Source organism: Ailuropoda melanoleuca, chromosome 7 (assembly GCF_002007445.2).
Source record: "Ailuropoda melanoleuca isolate Jingjing chromosome 7, ASM200744v2, whole genome shotgun sequence".
In the NCBI taxonomy this organism is placed as follows: Eukaryota; Metazoa; Chordata; class Mammalia; order Carnivora; family Ursidae; genus Ailuropoda; species Ailuropoda melanoleuca.
In genome coordinates, this window is record NC_048224.1 from 63,418,612 (window position 1) to 63,437,004 (window position 18,393).

General features: G+C 38.2%; 1 protein-coding gene across 1 annotated transcript in view; it reads right to left on the reverse strand.

Moving 5' to 3' along the window:
• MICU2 (mitochondrial calcium uptake 2) overlaps positions 1–18,393 on the reverse strand; it is a 178,873-nt gene that overhangs the window by 21,505 nt on the left and 138,975 nt on the right. Inside the window, exon 8 of the mRNA XM_002928927.4 lies at positions 7,403–7,500. Coding sequence (XP_002928973.1) covers positions 7,403–7,500 — 98 coding nt within the window. The remainder of the gene's footprint in view (positions 1–7,402; positions 7,501–18,393) is intronic.

Below are 18,393 nucleotides of genomic sequence, written 5' to 3' on the forward strand. Positions count from 1 at the left end.
TGACAGAGATAGAGACAGCCAGCGAGAGAGGGAACACAAGCAGGGGGAGTGGGAGAGGAAGAAGCAGGCTCCCAGCAGAGGAGCCTGATGTGGGGCTCGATCCCACAACGCCAGGATCAAGCCCTGAGCCAAAGGGAGACGTTTAACCGCTGTGCCACCCAGGAGCACCTGGACCACAACTTCTTAATCCAGTCATCTGTTGAAGGGCATCTCAGCTCCTTCCACGATTTAGCTATTGTGGACAATGCTGCTATGAACATCTTCACTACGTCTGTCTCTTTGGGGTNAGTCCATAGTCTCTCATGTTTCATTCCCCCTTCTGATTACCCCCCTTTTCTTTATCCCTTTCTTCCCCTACCGATCCTCCTAGTTCTTATGTTCCATAGATGAGAGAAATCATATGATAATTGTCTTTCTCTGCTTGACTTATTTCACTTAGCATTATCTCCTCCAGTGCCGTCCATGTTGCAGCAAATGTTGAGAATTCGTTCTTTCTGATAGCTGAGTAATATTCCATTGTATATATGGACCACAGCTTCTTAATCCAGTCATCTGTTGAAGGGCATCTCAGCTCCTTCCACGATTTAGCTATTGTGGACAATGCTGCTATGAACATCTTCACTACGATGGCCCTTCTCTTTACTACGTCTGTATCTTTGGGGTAAACACCCAGTAGTGCAATGGCTGGGTCATAGGGTAGTTCAATTTTTAACTTTTTAAGGGACCTCCACACTGTTTTCCAGAGTGGCTGTACCAACTTGCATTCCCACCAACAATGTAGGAGGGATCCCCTTTCTCCACATCCTCTCCAACAATTGTTGTTTCTTGCCTTGTCTATCTTTGCCATTCTAACTGGCGTAAGGTGGTATCTCAGTGTGGTTTTGATTTGAATTTCCCTGATGGCTAATGATTTTGAACATTTTTTCATGTGTCTGTTAGCCATTTGTATGTCTTCATTGGAAAAGTGTCTGTTCATATCTTCTGCCCATTTTATGATTTGTTTATTTGTTTCTCGTGTATTGAGTTTGAGAAGTTCTTTGTAGATCTTGGATACCAGTCCTTTATCTGTGGTGTCCTTTGCAAATATATTCTCCCATTCCGTGGGCTGTCTCTTAGTTTTTTTGACTGTTTCCTTGGCTGTGCAGAAGCTCTTTATCCTGATAAAGTCCCATAAGTTCATTTTATCTTTTATTTCTCTTGCCTTTGGAGATGTGTCGTGAAAAAGGTTGCTCTGGCCGATGTCATAGAAGTTGTTGCCTATGTTCTCCTCTAGAATTTTGATGGATTCCTGTCTCACATTGAGGTCTTTCATCCATTTGGAGTTTATTTTTGTGTATGGTGTGAGAGAGTGGTCAAGTTTCATTCTTTTGCATGTAGCTGTCCAATTTTCCCAGCACCATTTATTGAAGAGACTGTCTTTTTTCCACCGGATGTTTTTTCCTGCTTTATCAAAGATTAGTTGCCCAAAGAGCCGAGGGTCCATTTCTGGGTTCTCTATTCTGTTCCATTGGTCGATGTGTCTGTTTTTGTGCCAGTACCATGCTGTCTTTGTGATCACAGCTTTGTAGTACAGCTCGAAATCCGGCATTGTGATGCCCCCAGCTTTGTTTTTCCTATTCAACAGTTCCTTGGCGATTCGGGGCCTTTTCTGGTTCCATACAAATTTCAGAGCTATGTGTTCCAGTTCTTTGAAAAATGTCCTTGGTATTTTGATCGGGATAGCATTGAAAGTGTAGATTGCTCTGGGTAGTATGGACATTTTAACTATGTTAATTCTTCCAATCCATGAGCATGGAATATTTTTCCATCTTTTTATGTCTTCCTCAATATCTTTCAAAAGTGATCTATAGTTTCTAGCATATAGGTCCTTTACGTCTCTGGTTAAGTTAATTCCAAGGTAACGCATGGTTTTTGGTGTTATTGTAAATGGGATGGATTCCCTAATTTCTCTTTCTTCAGTCTCATTATTCGTGTATAGAAATGCAACTGATTTCTGAGCATTGGTTTTGTATCCTGCCACTTTAGTGAATTGCTCTATAACTTCTAATAGTTTGGGCGTGGATTCTTTTGGGTTTTCCATATAAAGTATCAAGTCATCTGTGAAAAGAGACATTTTGACTTCTTTGCGATTTGGATACCTTTTATCCCTTTTTGTTGTCTGATTGCTGTTGCAAGGACTTCTAGTAATATGTTGAACAACAGTGGTGAGAGTAGGCATCCTTGTCATGTTCCTGATCTTAAGGGAAAGATTGAGAACTTTTCCCCATTGAGAATAATGCTTGCAGTAGGCTTTTCATAGATGGCTTTTATGAGATTGAGAAATGTACCCTCTATTCCTACACTCTGAAGGGTTTTAATCAGGAAAGGATGCTGTATTTTGTCAAATGCTTTTTCTGCATCAATTGAGAGGATCATATGGTTCTTGAGTCTTTTCTTGTTGATATGATGTATCACATTGATTGATTTGCGAGTGTTGAACCATGCTTGCATCCCAGGTATGAATCCCACTTGGTCATGATGGATAATCCTTTTAATGTACTGTTGGATTCTATTAGCAAGGATCTTGTTGAGGATTTTGGCATCCATATTCATTAGAGAAATCGGTCTGTAATTCTCCTTTTTGAGGGGGTCTTTGCCTGGTTTGGGGATCAAGGTAATATTAGCCTCATAGAATGAGTTTGGTAGCTTTCCTTTGTTTCTATTTTTTTGAAATAGCTTTAGGAGAATAAGTATTATTTCTTCTTTGAATGTTTGGTAGAATTCCTCGGGAAAACCATCTGGTCCTGGAGTTTTATTATTTGGAAGGTTGTTTATCACTGACTCAATTTCTTCATAGTTAATTGGCCTATTTAAGAAATCTATTTCTTCCTGTTTCAGTCTTGGTAGTTTATAGGTTTCCAGGAAGGCCTCCATCTCTTCCAGATTGTTTAGTTTTTTGGCATATAGCTGTTGATAAAAGTTTCTAATAATCCTTGCAATTTCAATGGTGCTGGTCGTGACCTCTCCCTTTTCAGTCATAATTTTAATAATCTCAGTCCTTTCTCTTTGTTTTTGGACAAGTTTTGCCAGTGGTCTATCAATTTTATGGATTCTCTCAAAGAACCAGCTTCTAGTTCTGTTGATCTGCTCTACTGTGCTCCTGGTTTCTAATTCATTGATTTCTGCTCTAATCTTGATCACCTGCTTTCTCGTGTGTGGATTAGGCCTGTCCCTCTGTGGTTGCTCCAGCTTCTTGAGGTGAGAATATAAAAACTGCATTTTAGATTTTTCTATTCTTTTGAGTGAGGCTTGGATGGCTATGTATTTCCCCCTTAGGACTGCCTTTGCAGTATCCCATAGGTTTTGGACCATTGTGCTTTCATTCTCATTGGTCTCCATAAATTGTTTAAATTGATTTTTGATTCCCTGTTTTATCGAATCATTCTTGAGCAGGATGGTTCTTAGTCCCCAAGTGTTTGAGTTTCTTCCAAATTTTTCCTTGTGGTTGAGTTCCAATTTCAGAGCGTTGTGGTCTGAGAATATGCAGGGGATAATTTCAGTCTTTTGATATCGGTTGAGACCTGTTTTGTGACCCAGCGCATGGTTTATTCTTGAGAATGTTCCATGGGCATTTGAATAGAATGAGTATTCTTTGGTTCTGGGGTGTAGTGTTCCATATATATCTATGAGGTCCAACTCGTTGAGTATGGCATTCAATGCTCTTGTTTCTTTGCTGATTTCTTGCTTAGGTGATCTGTCTATTGCTGATAGTGGAGTGTTGAGGTCTCCTACTATTAGTGTATTTTTATCTACATGTCTCTTTATTGTGGTTAAGAGTTGGCTTGTGTATCTTGCTGCTCCCCTGTTGGGTGCATATATATTTATAATTGTCATATCCACTTGTTGGATACATCCTTTAAGAATAATATAGTGCCCTTCTCTAACTGTAGTCTTTAGTTTAAAATCCAATCTGTCTGATATGAGAATTGTGAACCCAGCTTTCTTTTGAGGTCCATTGGCATGAAAGATGGTATTCCATCCCTTTCAGTCTGAATGTATCTTTAGGTTCAAAATGAGTCTCTTGTAGACAGCAAATGGATGGGTCATGTCTTTTTATGCAATCTGCAACCCTGTGGCGCTTTATGGGAGCATTTAGGCCACTTACATTGAGACTGATTATTGAGAGATATGATTTTAATGATGCCATGGTGCCTGTAAAGCCTTTGTTTCTATAGACTTTGACTTTCTGTTCTGTATCACTCTTGCGGCCTTTTTACTTTTATAGAACCCCCCTTAATATCTCCTGTAGGGCTGGTTTCATGGTTACGAAATTGGTCAGTGACTGGTGATTCTGGAACGTCTTTATTTCTCCATCAATTCTGAATGACAGCCTTGCTGGATAAAGGATCCTTGGCTGCATGTTTTTCTCTGAAAGAGCTTGAAAAATGTCCCCCCCAACCCTTTGTCTCATTCCAGGTCTGTGTAGACAGGTCTGACGTAATTCTGATACCATTGTCTTGGTACATGAGAAATTTCTTTGCCCTGGCCGCTTTCAATACTGTATCCTTGGATCTAATATTTGCGAATTGCACTATGACGTGACGTGGCGTAGGTTTGTCGTGGTTGACCTTGGGAGGGGTCCTTCTCTGCCTCTTGGACATGAAAGCTTGTTTTCTTTGCTAGATTAGGGAAGTTTTCAGCTACAATTTGTTCAAATATTTCTTCTAGACGTCTGTTTTTCTCCACCCCCTCCAGGATCCCAATGATTCTGACATTGGAACGTTTCATTGAGTCAGTAATCTCCCGTAACCTACATTCTTGAGCGTGGATTTTTTTGAGTCCAGATTCTATTTTACTCTTTCTTCTACTAACCCATCCTCCAATTCACTGATACGTTCTTCTGCCTCATTCACCCTGGCCGTCAGAGCCTCTAGTTTTGACTGCATTTGATTCATAGAATTTTTAATTTCTGCCAGATTTGCTCTCATTTCTGCCCTTAGAGAATCTATATTCTCATTAACATTTTCGTTAATACTTTTTTCAATTCTACACATCATCCTGACCATTGTTACTCTGAATTCCATTTCTGATAATTTGGTTATATCCGTATCCATTAGTTCTGTTGCAAAGGCCACAGACTCATTGTCTTTTCTTTGCTGGGGGGGATTTCTCCTTCTCGTCATTCTGATGAGGAGAGGTTGCGGGGTTGTCCAGAGCCCAGATTACTGACCAGGACCCAGGCAGTGCGCCCTTGTTTAATAGGGATCTCAGGGATGTGGGCTTCTTGATTTTTCAGCCTGCCTTCTGGGGGAGAGGCGCGATACTCAGGCAGCCCTGTTTGGGTAGAATCTCCCTATCCCCTGTGAGGGTGGATGGGGTGGGCACACTGTGAGCCGGTATTTCCAGGCTTTTGTTCTCTGGCAGCTTTCCCTGGCGGTTTGCTGTGCCTCTTCTGAGAGTCAGAGCAGCAGTAGCCAAATCTCAGCCTTTGTCTCAGAACAGAGGGATCGCTGACTGTTCTCCACTGGTGTTCTGGCCACTTTAACTTTGTTTCTGTTGGTGCTGCTCAACCCTGCAGCGTCCCTAGATGTGCGTCCCATAGCCGGCATCCCAGCCCTGACTTCCAGGGCCCGCACGTCTCTGTCCTTTGTGTTTCTAACACCGCTGGCCGCCAGCCACCCCTGTGCGCTCCGGAGGTCCGTCTCAGTGTGGTTCGCGCACTCCGGAGCTCCGGTTTTCAGTCTGGTTGTGTGTGTTCCCTGTCTCAAGGTCTCAGTCCACTCTCTCGCGGGTGCCGGTCCGAGAGTCCGCCCACTGCCCCGTGCAGCTGGCTACCGCTTCCGGTGCCCGAATGCGGCGGCTCCCTCCCCCTTCCGCTTATCTTCCGATATCTGTGCGCGGATTCACGGCTCCCCGCTTCATACCTCGATACTCATTGCTGGAGATGTTCTTTTGTAGAGATCCAGATGTATCTTCCTGCGTCTCAGGCTGATTCCGTGGATGTTCAGGATGGTCTGGTACCTATCTAGCTTGACTCAGGGGACCATCTGAAAAAGGGGTCCCCTACTCCTCCGCCATCTTAACTCCCTCCCCCGGACTTATGCAAAATTTTAAGGACATTTTATGATTATCAATTCTATCTAGTACAATAACAATGTTAACTTTAGGAGAACTTTGCTCTCTGCAAGAGACAAGTTCTTATAAACTGCATTTAAAGCATTTGGTGTTAACTGGATCTTTTTTTAACTGTATGATGGCATGACAAATTTCACTGAGTTCATTATTTACAGAAATGCTAGGAAAATTTTTTTTAAATAAGAAAAATTAAAATCAGAACTTTAAAAATTAACCTGCTTATCAAATCTTAAAAGGGGGAGTGGTGTATCAGCGTGAACAAGTATAGTTGATGATAATGGCTTTGCTTGGTTTTAAATCATGGTATTTATTTTGAAACTTTAAGAAATTTTAAGATAGTAATATTTTTCAGGCATGTAAGAAGAGACATTCTAAAAAATTTTGTGGAGAAAAACTTTTCTAGAGAGGTTAAAATGACTTCCTGGAGTTTAATTATGGGGTACACTCTGATTGTACCTAATTCAGAAACTTGGGTCTTCATGCATTCCACCTCATTCCTCAATCAGTAAGCCCTACAATTTCATCTCCTAAACAGGTCTTGAAAACTCTAATTCCAAGTATTGTCACTACACCAGTTCAAGGCTCTCATCACTTCTTATCTGGAATATCTGAGTGGTCTTTTCTCTCATAAAATCTATCCTTTATTCTGCTGCCAGAATGACAGGCACATCTGACCAGAGATATCCTTCATGCATCATTCTTCAGGACCTCCCACTGTTAATTAAAGCTTGATCTTTCAGAGTACAAAGTCTTCTGCAGGCAAGTACACACTTCTCCAGCCTCTGGTCTCACCTTTTATTGCACCACCTTATGCTTACTACTCTAGACTCAACTGCTTATAATTCCCTTTACAAACCATACATTTTCATGCCTCGTCTTTTCTCATGCTGTTCTCTCTTTCTCAGATGCTTTCCTGTGTTGCTCATCTGTCAAGATTCAGCTTAGGTGCCATTTCCTTCAGAGTCTTCCCTTATCTACTCCCAAACTCCAAACTAGTACACTATGTGATCTGTGCTACCAAAACCCTCTATACATCTATGACAGCCCTGGCTAAAAAAAAAAAAAAAATTGTATTCTATAAAACATATTACTTTTCATAATAGGTTAGATATTTTCGAGCATAGTAACTTCAGTTTATGGGTTTTGGTTTTGTTCTCAGAGATAAATATTATATAGATCCATATATTTAGTTTTATTGTCTGGAGTTCTGGGAAATGAGTACATTCAGTTGTTTTATAAACCTTTTACCTATAAATTTCCCTAAATGAATATAAATATTTGCATTTACCTTCGAAATTCCCTATAATGAAGTTTTCTTTCTCCTCTTTTTCCGAAGAAATGCATCTGAAGGGTTGTGGTAATTCCAGGTTCTTTCACTGTTGATTCCTATAAAAAATGATACAATAATTTCAAGTAATTATAACCAAGAACGAAAATGGACCTTGTAGACTGGAACTCTTTAGGACAATATCCATAAGATTCCTGTAACAACAACAAGGGTGGAAGAATCCTATCTGTTACTTTGCATAATACTATTCTATAACTGTCTCTGCTCAAGCAAGAGAAAAACAATGAGGACTAAAATACTCAAAATACTCAAGATGGACTTCAGCAGTAAACAAAATGTTACATCAATCCAAAAAGAGAGCTTAGAATAGTGAAATAAATATTATCTCAAAATGTGATCTCAAGGCATTTTTAAAAAAGATTTTATTTATTTGACAGAGAGAGGGCACAAGCAGGGGGAGCAGCAGGCAGAGGGAAAGGGAGAAGCAGTACCCCCCCCCACTTCCTCTGAGCAAGGAACCTGATGTGGGGCTCAATCCCAGGACCCTGGAATCATGACCTGAGCTGAAAGGCAGACGCTTAACCGACTGAGTCACCCAGGTGCCCCTCGAGGCATTTTTTAATGAAGCAGGACAGAGAGAATTAAAGCCAGAAGACCTTTGAGTTTTTGCTGAGTATTAGAAATATTTGAAAAACACCTGCTTTTCATAATTATAAAATTATTAAGTGAGAATTCCATTAAAGTACCAAGTAAAGCAGATTCACAGATTATTTCTCTTTCAAATCTCTAATAAAACAAAATAATGACAAAATAGAACTGCTAAAAGATTTTCAGTCACAACCAAACAATAAAAGGGGTTACAAATTTAAACCAAATATTTTGAAAAGGAGCAGTTGGAACAAGAAACACTAGATTCAGGTGTTGGATGGTCCCCCGTGTCTCTTAATCCTACCCCTAACCCTACTTCTCAGAAATAGCAGTGGGAGTGAGACTATTAGATTAGAACTTCATTAAAAACTTCAATTTAGTGAGAGCAGATTAGTGGGGACAAGACAAGCTTCTAATAGAAGCTCCTACAGAGCTTGCTGAGACTTAAGCAGAGGGCAGGAGGGCTTCCAGGGTGCAGAATCTTTCAGGGCGCTATATTATATTGAGGGAATAACCCTAAGTACATAGAGTGGGATGTACCTTGGAAGGGGAGGAGTGAGCTGTGTCTAGGATGCTTAATGAGATCAGAATGATGAACAGAATATAGGTTCTTGAGGAAGGCCTGCATTTACCCAGAGGAGTCTCCTCCCCTTTGCCTCCACCCCTTTGGTCTACAGAGCAGTGGACCAAAATGCAATGCCTGCAACTCAGAAGGACAAAGATAAATTAGTTCCAGGCAAGGTGGGAAGAGTAGCAAAGAATTTCATTTGTGCTCTACCACAGCAATGAGAAGGTCTGGACAGGGCATGAGCATGAGCAAAAGAAACAACATGACAACTAAGCAAAGGCACTGCAGCAAGAAATAGAACAAATCAGCAAAAGACACAAACACCCAGTCTAGAACACATAATGCAAGGAACAATGCATGTCCCCATAAGCCCTTTATTTATATTAAAATTTTTTTCTATTTTGAGACAATTGTAAATTCACATGCAACTGCACAAAATAACACCGAAAAGATCTCTTGTACCCTTTACCCAGTTTCCTCCAATGGTGACTGGTGACATCTTGCAAAACAATATAACTTGACACAGTCAACACACAGAAGAACATTTCCTTCACTACAACAATCCTTTGCTCTTACAGCCACATTGATCTCTCCCACCCACCCTCTCTTTGACCTCTGGCAACCGCTAATCAACTTTCTTTTCCTATGATTTTGTCATTTAAAAATGTTATATAAATAGAACCATATAATATGTAACTTGGTTTTGGCATTTTTTTGTTCAGCAGAATTCTCCGGATATTCATGCAGACCACTGCTGTATCAATAGTTTGCTCCTTTTTATTGCAGAGTACTAATCCATTGTACAGATTACCAGTTTAACCATCACCTGTTGAAGAATATCTGGGTTGTTTCCAGTTTTTGGCTATTACAAATAAAGCTGCTAAAAGCATCTGTGGACAGGTTTTAGTATGAACATAGTTTTTCATTTCTCTAGGATGGATGCCCAGGAGTGCAGTTACTGTTTTATCACAGTGGCAGTATCATTTTACATTCCCACTAGTAGTGGATGAATGATCCAGTTTCTCTGCATCTTGCAGTCATTTGGTATTGTCAATTATTTTAAGTCATTTGATGGATTTGTTGTGATATCTCACTCTGATTTTAATTTGCACTGTCCTAGGATTAATGATGTTGAGCATCTTTTCATGTGGTTGTTGGCTATTTGTTTATATTCTTCGGGAAAATGTCCACTCAAGTCCTTTGCCCAGTTTTTAACTGGGTTGTCTTCTTTTCTTTAAGTCTTTATTTAAGTTCCAGTTAGTTAAACATAGAGTGCAGTATTAGTTTCAGGAGTACAATATAGTGGTTCAACACTTCCATACCTTACCTGGTGGTTATCACAACAAGTGCCCTCCTTAATCTCATCACCTATTTAACCCATCCCCCCACCCACCACCCTTCTGGTAACTATCAGTTTGTTCTCTATAGCTAAGAGTCTGTTTTATGACTTGCCCTGCTCTCTTTTTCTTCCCTATGTTCATTTGTCACATTTTGTTTGTTTCTTAAATTTCCACACGTGAGCAAAATAATATGGTATTTGTCTTTGACTTAACGTCGCTTCGCATAATACTCTTTAGTTCCATCCATGTCATTTTAAATGACAAGATTTCATTCTTTTTATGGCTGAGTAATATTCCATTGTATATATACACACCACGTTTTCTTTTTCCATTCATCAGTCAATGGACACTTGGGCTCTTTCCATAATTTGTCTATGGTAGATAATGGTGCTATAAACATTGAGCTCCATGTATTCCTTTGAGTTAGTATTTTTAAATTTTTTTTTGGTAAATACCTAATAGTGTGATTACTGGATCATTGGGTAGTTCTATTTCTAAGTTTTTGAGGAACGTCCATACTGTTTTCCAGAGTGGCTACACCAGTATGCATTTTGATCAACAGTGCAAGAGGGTTCCCCTTTCTCCAAATCTTGTGTTGTTGATTTTAGCTATTCTGAAGGTGATATCTCATTGTAGCTTTGATTTGCTTTTCCCTGATGACAAGTGATGATGCATATCTTTTCATGTGTCTGTTGGCCATCTGTATATCTTCTTTGGAGAAATGTCAATTCATGTCTTCTGCCAATTTTTTAACTGCAGTATTTTTTTTTTTTTTTTTGGTATTGAGCTGTAAGAGTTCTTTATATATTTTGGCTACTAACGCTTTATTGGATAGGTCATTTGCAAATTTCTCCCATTCTGTAGGTTGCCTTTTAGCTTTGTTGATTGTTTCCATCACTGTGCAGAAGGTTTTTATTTTGATGTAGTCCCAATAGTTTATTTTTGCTTTTACTTCCCTTGCCTCAGGAAAGAAGCTGCTGCCTGTGCTCTCTCCAAGGATTTTCATGGTTTCAAGTATCACATTTAGGTCTTTAATCCATTTTGAATTTATTTTTGTGTATGGTGTAAGAAAGTGGTCCAGTTCCATTCTTTTGGGTGTTGCCATCCAGTTTTCCCAAAGCCATTTGTTGAAGAGAGTGTCTTTTGACCACTGGATATTTTTTCCTGCTTTGTATAAGATTAATTGACCCTATAGTTGTGGGTTCATTTCTGGGTTTTCCACTCTGTTCCACTTAACTATGTGTGCCAGTACCATACTGTTTTGATCACTACAGCTTTGTAACACAACTTGAAGTCTGGAATTCTGATGCCTCCAGTTCTTTCCTTGTTCAAGGTTGTTTTTTGCTATTCTGGGTCTTTTATGGTTCCATACAAATTTTAGGATGGTTTGTTCTAGTTCTGTGAAAAATGCTGTTGGTATTTTGATAGGGATTGCATTAAATGTGTAGATTGCTTTGGAAAGTATAGACCAATTTTAACAGTATTTGTTCTTCCAATCCATGAGCATGGAACGTCTTTCCATTTCTTTGTGTCATCTTCTATTTCTTTCATCAGTGTTTTATCATTTTCATAGTGCAGGTCTTTTACCTTTTTGGTTAGGTTTATTCCTAGATATTTTATTGTTTTTGGTGCATAAAAATGCAACAGATTTCTGTACACTGATTTTGTATCCTCTGACTTAACTGAATTTGTTTACCAGTTCTAGCAATTTTTTGGTGGAGTTTTTTGGATTTTCTATATAGGGTATCATGTCATCTGCAGAGAGTGAAAGTTTAACTTCTTCCTTTGCAATTTGGATGCCTTTTATTTCTTTTTCTTGTCTGATTGCTATGACTAGGAGTTCTAGTACTACGTTAAGTAACAGTGGTAAGAGTAGACATCCCTATCTTGTTTCTATCTGTAGAGGAAAAGCTCTCAGTTTTTCCCCATTTAGGATGATATTAGCTGTTTATTTTTCATATATGGGATTTATTATGTTGAGGTATGTTCCCTCTAAACCTACTTTGCTGAGGATTTTTATCATGAATGGATGTTGCGCTTTTCAAATGCTTTTTCTGCATCTACTGAAATGATCATATGGTTATTATTTCTTTTACTAATGTGATGTATCACAATCGATTTGTAAATATTGAACCACCCTTGTAATCCAGGAGTAAATCTCACTTGATTGTGAGAATAATTTTTTTAAATGTATTGCTGGATTTGGTATGCTAGTGTTTTATTGGGAATTTCTGCATTTATGTTCATCAGGAATACTGGCCCGTAGTTCTCTTTTTTAGTGGTGTCTTTATCTGGTTTTGGTATCAGGGTAATCCTGGACTCATAGTATGAATCTGGAAGTTTTCCTTCCTTTTCTATTTTTTGGAATAGTTTGAGAAGAATAGGTATTAACTCTTCTTTAAATGTTTGGTAGAACTCGCCTGTGAGGTCATCTGGTCCTAGACTTTTGTTTGTTGATTACTGATTTAATTTCTTTGCTGGTTATTGGTGTGTTCATTTTCTATTTCTTCCTGTTTCAGTTTTGGTAATTTATATGCTTCTAGGAATTCAACCATTTCTTCCAGGTTGCCCAATTTGTTGCATCAGGTTATCTTTTTGTTGTTGAGTTGTAGAAGTTCTTTAGATATCCTGATACTAGATAGATCCTTATAAGGTAAAAATTTGCAAATATCTTCTACCACTCTGTAGGCTGTCTTTCCACTTTTTGATAGGGTCCTTTGATGCACAAAATTTTTTAACTGTAATGAAATCCAATACATCTAATTTTTCATCTATTGCTTATGTTTTTGGTGTCATAAGAAATCACTGCCAAATCCAATGTCATGAAGCACTTCCCCTTTCATGAAGTGCTTCTAAGAGTTTTACAGTCTTAGCTTTTACATATAAGTCTGATTATTTCAGTTAATTTTTGTATATGGTATGAGATAGAAGTTCAACTTAATTCTTTTACATGTGGATATCCAGTTGTCCAAGCACCATATGTTGAAGAGACTTATGCAAAGGAAATCATTATATACATGTTTTGAAAACAGCTTTTTTTTTTAAAGTGGAGCACTTGTCATAACCAATATAGGTCTGTCATAATTTTTACTAGCTGTTTATTGCACTGTATGTGCCATTGTGCAAGTATGTATACACACAAATATTTTTTTAGGGTAGCAAGCAAGGTTACCTTATTTCTTCATTAACATGTATTCCTTTTCCCCCCATTCTTGTGTTTGTCACAGAAAAAAAGTGAAAAGGTCTGAATTTTCCCATGCCTATTACCCGTAGGGAAATCCTACATATGACATGTGAGCTAGCCAAGGTCGCCTGCATAATATAATAAATGTGCTGTTAAAATATTTAGATTGTTTCCAAATTTTTTTTTTACTATAAACACCGCTGTGAGATATACTGTTATATACTTATCTTTATACACTGGTCATTATAAATTATTATTCATTTGCTGGACCAAATTACATTTGCACTTAAACTCTGTTAGTCATCTTTGCAATTTACGTCAGCAAACAACAGTGTAGAAGAATGCTCATTCCCTCATACCTTGGAGAACACTAAAGATTATCACACTTTTTTATCTTTGCCAATCTGGTAAGAAATAAAACAAAACAAATCACTATTATTTCAACTTGCATTTTCTTGATTATTCATATATATTGGTCACTTGTATTTCTTCTGCTAACTGCCCCTTCATGAACTTTACCTATTTTTCTACTGAAATGTTAATCATTTAAAAAAAGAGTAATGGTAGTCAAGTTTACTACAATTTTCTTTTATGGCTTTTGGAACAGAACTACATTGCCTACCTCAGTAATATAAAAACATTTAACCTACATTTTTTTTTTTTTTCAAATCAGGTATAACTGACATAAAATACTACGTTAGTTTCAGGCATAGAACATTGTGAATTGACATCTGTACACATTGCAAAATGATCACAGTAAGTGTAGTCACCATCTTCTACTTTACAAAGTTAATACAATATTATTGGCTACATCCCTAATGCTATACATTACAGCCCAATGACTTACCTTCTCCAATTCAGTAAGTTGCCCTTCTGTTTAGCTGAGGGTTTCCTTTTGTAACTTAAAGTATGTTTTTTGTGATCCCATTCCATTTCCTCCAAACACACCTCCCCTCTGGTAACCACCAATCTGTTCTCTGTATCTACGAGTCTTGGGTTTTTTGTTTGTTTTGTTTTTTAGATTCCACATGTAAGTAAAATCCTATGGTATTTGTCTTGCTCTGACTTATACTACCTAGAATAATACCCTCAAGGTCCATCCATATTATTGCAAATGTCAAGATTTTCTTATGGCTGACTCATATTGGGTATATAAACCACATCTTTTTATCCACTTATCTATCAATGGACACATAAGTTGTTTTCATACTTTGGCTTTGTAAATAGTGCTGCAATGAAAAACAGGGTACATATACCTTTCCAAATTAGTGTTTGTTTTCTTTGGATACCCAGTGGTGGAATTGTTGGATCATACTGTAATTCTATTTTTTTTAAGAAGATTTTATTTATTTGGGAGACAGAGCGAGCGAGAGAGAGAGCATAAGCCAGGGGAGAGGCAGAAGGAGAAGGGGAAGCCAATTCCCTCCTGAGCAGAGAGCCTGATGTGGGGATCAATACCAGTACGCCGGGATCATGACTGAGCCTAAGGCAGACACCTAAGTGATCAAGCCACTCAGGTACCCCCTGTAGTTCTATTTTTAATTTTGAGAAATCTCCATATGGTTTTCCACAGTGGCTGTACCAATTTACAATGCTACCAACAATACAAAGCGGTCCCTTTACTCCACATCCTTGCCAACTTTTTGTTATTTCTTGTCATTTTGATACTAGTCCTTCTAACAGGTGTAGGTCCTATCTCATTGTGGTTTTGATTTGCATTTCCCTGATTAGTGACGTTGAGCATCTTTTCATGTGCCTGTTTGCCATCTCTATGTCTTCTTTAGAAAATGTCTATTCAAATCATCTGCCCATGTTTTAGTTGGATTATTTTTCCTATTGAATTGTATAAGTTCTTTATATATATTTTGGATATTAACCTTTTATCATATATATAAATCACAAATACCTTCTCCCATTTGGAAAGTTGCCCTTCTGTTTGGTTGAGGGTTTCCTTTGCTGTACAGAAGCTTTTTAGCTTGATGTAGTCTCATTTGTTTATTTTGCTTTTGTTTCCTTTGCCTTCGGAGTCAGATTAAAAAAAATCACTAAGACCAACATCAAGGATATTACTGCTTATGTTTTCTTCTTGGGAATTTATGGTTTTAGGTCTTACATTCAAGTCTTGAATCCATTTTGAGTTATTTTTTTTGTATATGGTGTAAGATAGTGGTCCAGTTCCATTCTTTTGTGTGTAGTAGCTGTCCAGTTTTCCCAACACTATTTATTAAATAGACTGCCCTTTCCCCATTGTATATTCTTGCCTCCTTTGTTGAAAATTAACTGACCATATACATGTGGGTTTATTTTTGGGTTATCTATATCTATGGTTCCATTGATCTATGTGTTTGTTTTTATGACAATACCACACTGTTTTGATTATTACAGCTTCATACTACTGTTCAGAATCAGGCACAGTAATACCTCTGCCTTTGTTCTTCTTTCTTAACATTCCTTTGGCTATTTAGGGTCTTTTGTGGTTCTTTCCACAGAAGTTATAGTATTATTCTAATTCTGTAAAAAATGTCATTGGAATTTTGATAGGGATTGCAATGCATCTGTAGATTGCTTTGGGTGTATGGACATTTAACAATATCAATTTTTCTAACCTATGACACAAAATATCTTTCCATTTATGTGTGTCATCTTCAATTTCTTTCATCAATGTCATATAGTTTTCAGGTAATAGATCTTTCATCTCCTTGGTTAAATTTATTCCTAGGTATTTCATTTTTTTCAATGCAATTGTATATGGGATTATTTTCTTGATTTCTCAGATATTTTATTAATGTACAGAAATGCAACAGAGCTTTGTATATTATTTGTATCTTGCAACTCTACTCAATTCACTTATTAGTTCTGAGAGTTTTTTGGTGGCGTCTATAGGGTTTTTTATATACGGTATCATGTCATCTGCAAATAGTGAAAGTTTTACTTCTTCCTTTCCAACTTGGATGCCTTTTCTTTCCTTTTCTTGCCTAATTCCTCTGGCTAGGACTTCCAATTCTATGTTGAATAAAACTGGCAAAAGTAGGCATCCTTATCTGTTCTTGATCTTAGAGGAAAAGCTCTAGCTTTTCACCACTGAGTAAGATCTTAGCTGTGGCTCTGTCATATACAGCCCTTAATAGGTGCATTCCCTTTATACCCATTTTGTTGAGTCTTTATCATAAATGGATTTTGAATTTTCTCAAATGCTTTTTATGCATCTATTAAAATGTTATGATTTTTAGCCTTCATTTTGTTGATGTGGTGTATATCGTCTTGATTGATTTGTGGATGCTGACCATACTTGCATCCCTAGAATAAATCCCACCTGATCATGATGGAAGATCATTTTAATGTATTGCCAAGTTTGGACTATTAATGTTTTGTTGATTTTTGCATGTATGTTCATCAGAGATATTGGCCTGTAATTTCCTTTTCCTTCCTTCCTCCCTCCTTTTTGTTGTTCTTCTTTGCTTTTGGTATCAGGGTAATGCTGGCCTTGCAAAATCAGTTTGGGAGCATTCCCTCCTCTTCGATTTCTTGGAGGAGTTTGAGAAGTATAGGCATTAAACGTTCTTCCAATGTTTTGTAGAATTCACCAGTGAAGCCATCTTGTCCTGGACTTTTGTTGGGAGGTTTCTGATTACTGATTCAATCTCCTGCAATATTTGAGGTATGCCTGCACTCTTGGTTGGAAGGTGTTTTCCTTTCATTACTTTGGATATGTCATGCCACTCCCTTCTGGCCTGCAAAGTTTCTCCCATGAAATCTCCTAATAGCCTTATGGGATTTCTCTTGTATGAAATAATTTGTTTTTTTTCTTTTTCTGCTTTTGAGATTCTTTAAATTTTGACATTTTAATTATAATGTGTCTTGGTATGGATCTCTTTGGATTCATCTTAACTGGAATGCTCTGAGCTTCCTGGACCTGGATGTCTATTTCCTTCCCCTAGTTAGGGAAGTATTCAGCCATTATTTCTTCAAATACATTTCCTGCCCTCTCCTCTCTCTTCTCCTTCTGGGACCCTTATAGTGCAAGTGTTATTCTATATGATGTTGTCCCAGAGGTCCCTTAAGTTATTTTTATTTAAAAAAATTTTTTTTTCCTTTTCATTGCTTTGCTTTGGTGAGTTTCACTGCAGTCTACTAGATCACTGACCTGTTCGGCTTCATCTAATCTGCCAATGAGCCCCTCTTGTACTTTTTTTTTCTTTTTTAAGAGAGGGAAAGAGAGGTGGGGAGGGGCAGAGGGAGAGAGAGAATCTTAAGCAGACTCCACACTGGGTGTGGAGCCTCATGCAGGGTTCAATCTCATAATCCTGAGATCATGACCTGAGCTGAAATCAAGAGTCGGACGCTTAACTGACTCAGTCACTCAGGAGGCCCCCTTCTTGGTCCTTTCTTATACTTTCTAACTCTTTGTTGAAGTCCTCACTGTGTTCACCACTCTCCCCCCGAGTTCCATGAGCATCTTTATGACCATTACCTTAAATTCTTTTTCAGACAGGTTACTTTCCTTCACATTATTAAGGTCTTCCTGAGGTTCTGTCATGTTCTTCTATTTGGAACATATTTCTCTGTTTCTTCATTTTGCTTGACTCTTGGTGTGTTTCTATGTTTGTATTACTTGAAGTGGCTTTCTCTCTCACTCTTAAAGTAGTGCCTTCTGTAGGTGATGAAACTTCTCTTTCAACTTTTTTAGCTCATGTATAATACCCAGTGCTCATCACCACACATGCCCTCCTTAATACTCATCACCTGGTTACCCCCCTCCCTTCTGTAACCCTCAGTCTGTTTTCTGGAGTTCTGAGTCTCTCATGGTTTGTCTCATTCTCTGATTTCTTCCATTCAGTTTTCTCTCCCTTGCCCTGTGGTCCTCCGTGCTATTCCTTATGTTCCAACATATAAGTGAAACCATATGATAATTGTCTTTCTCTGCTTGACTTACTTCACTTAGCATAATCTCCTCTAGTTCCGGCCATGTCAATGCAAATGGTGGGTATTCATCCTTTCTGATGGCTGAGTAATATTCCATTGTAGACATGAACTGCATCTTCTTTATCCACTTATCTGTTGAAGGACATCTCAGCTCCTTGCACAGTTTGACTATTGTGGACATTGCTGCTATGAACATTGCGGTGCATGTGCCCCTTCTTTTCACTACATCTGTATCTTTAGGGTAAATACCTAGTAGTGCAATTGCTGGGTCGTAAGGTAGCTCTATTTTTAACATTTTGAGGAACTTCCATACTGTTTTCCAGAGTGG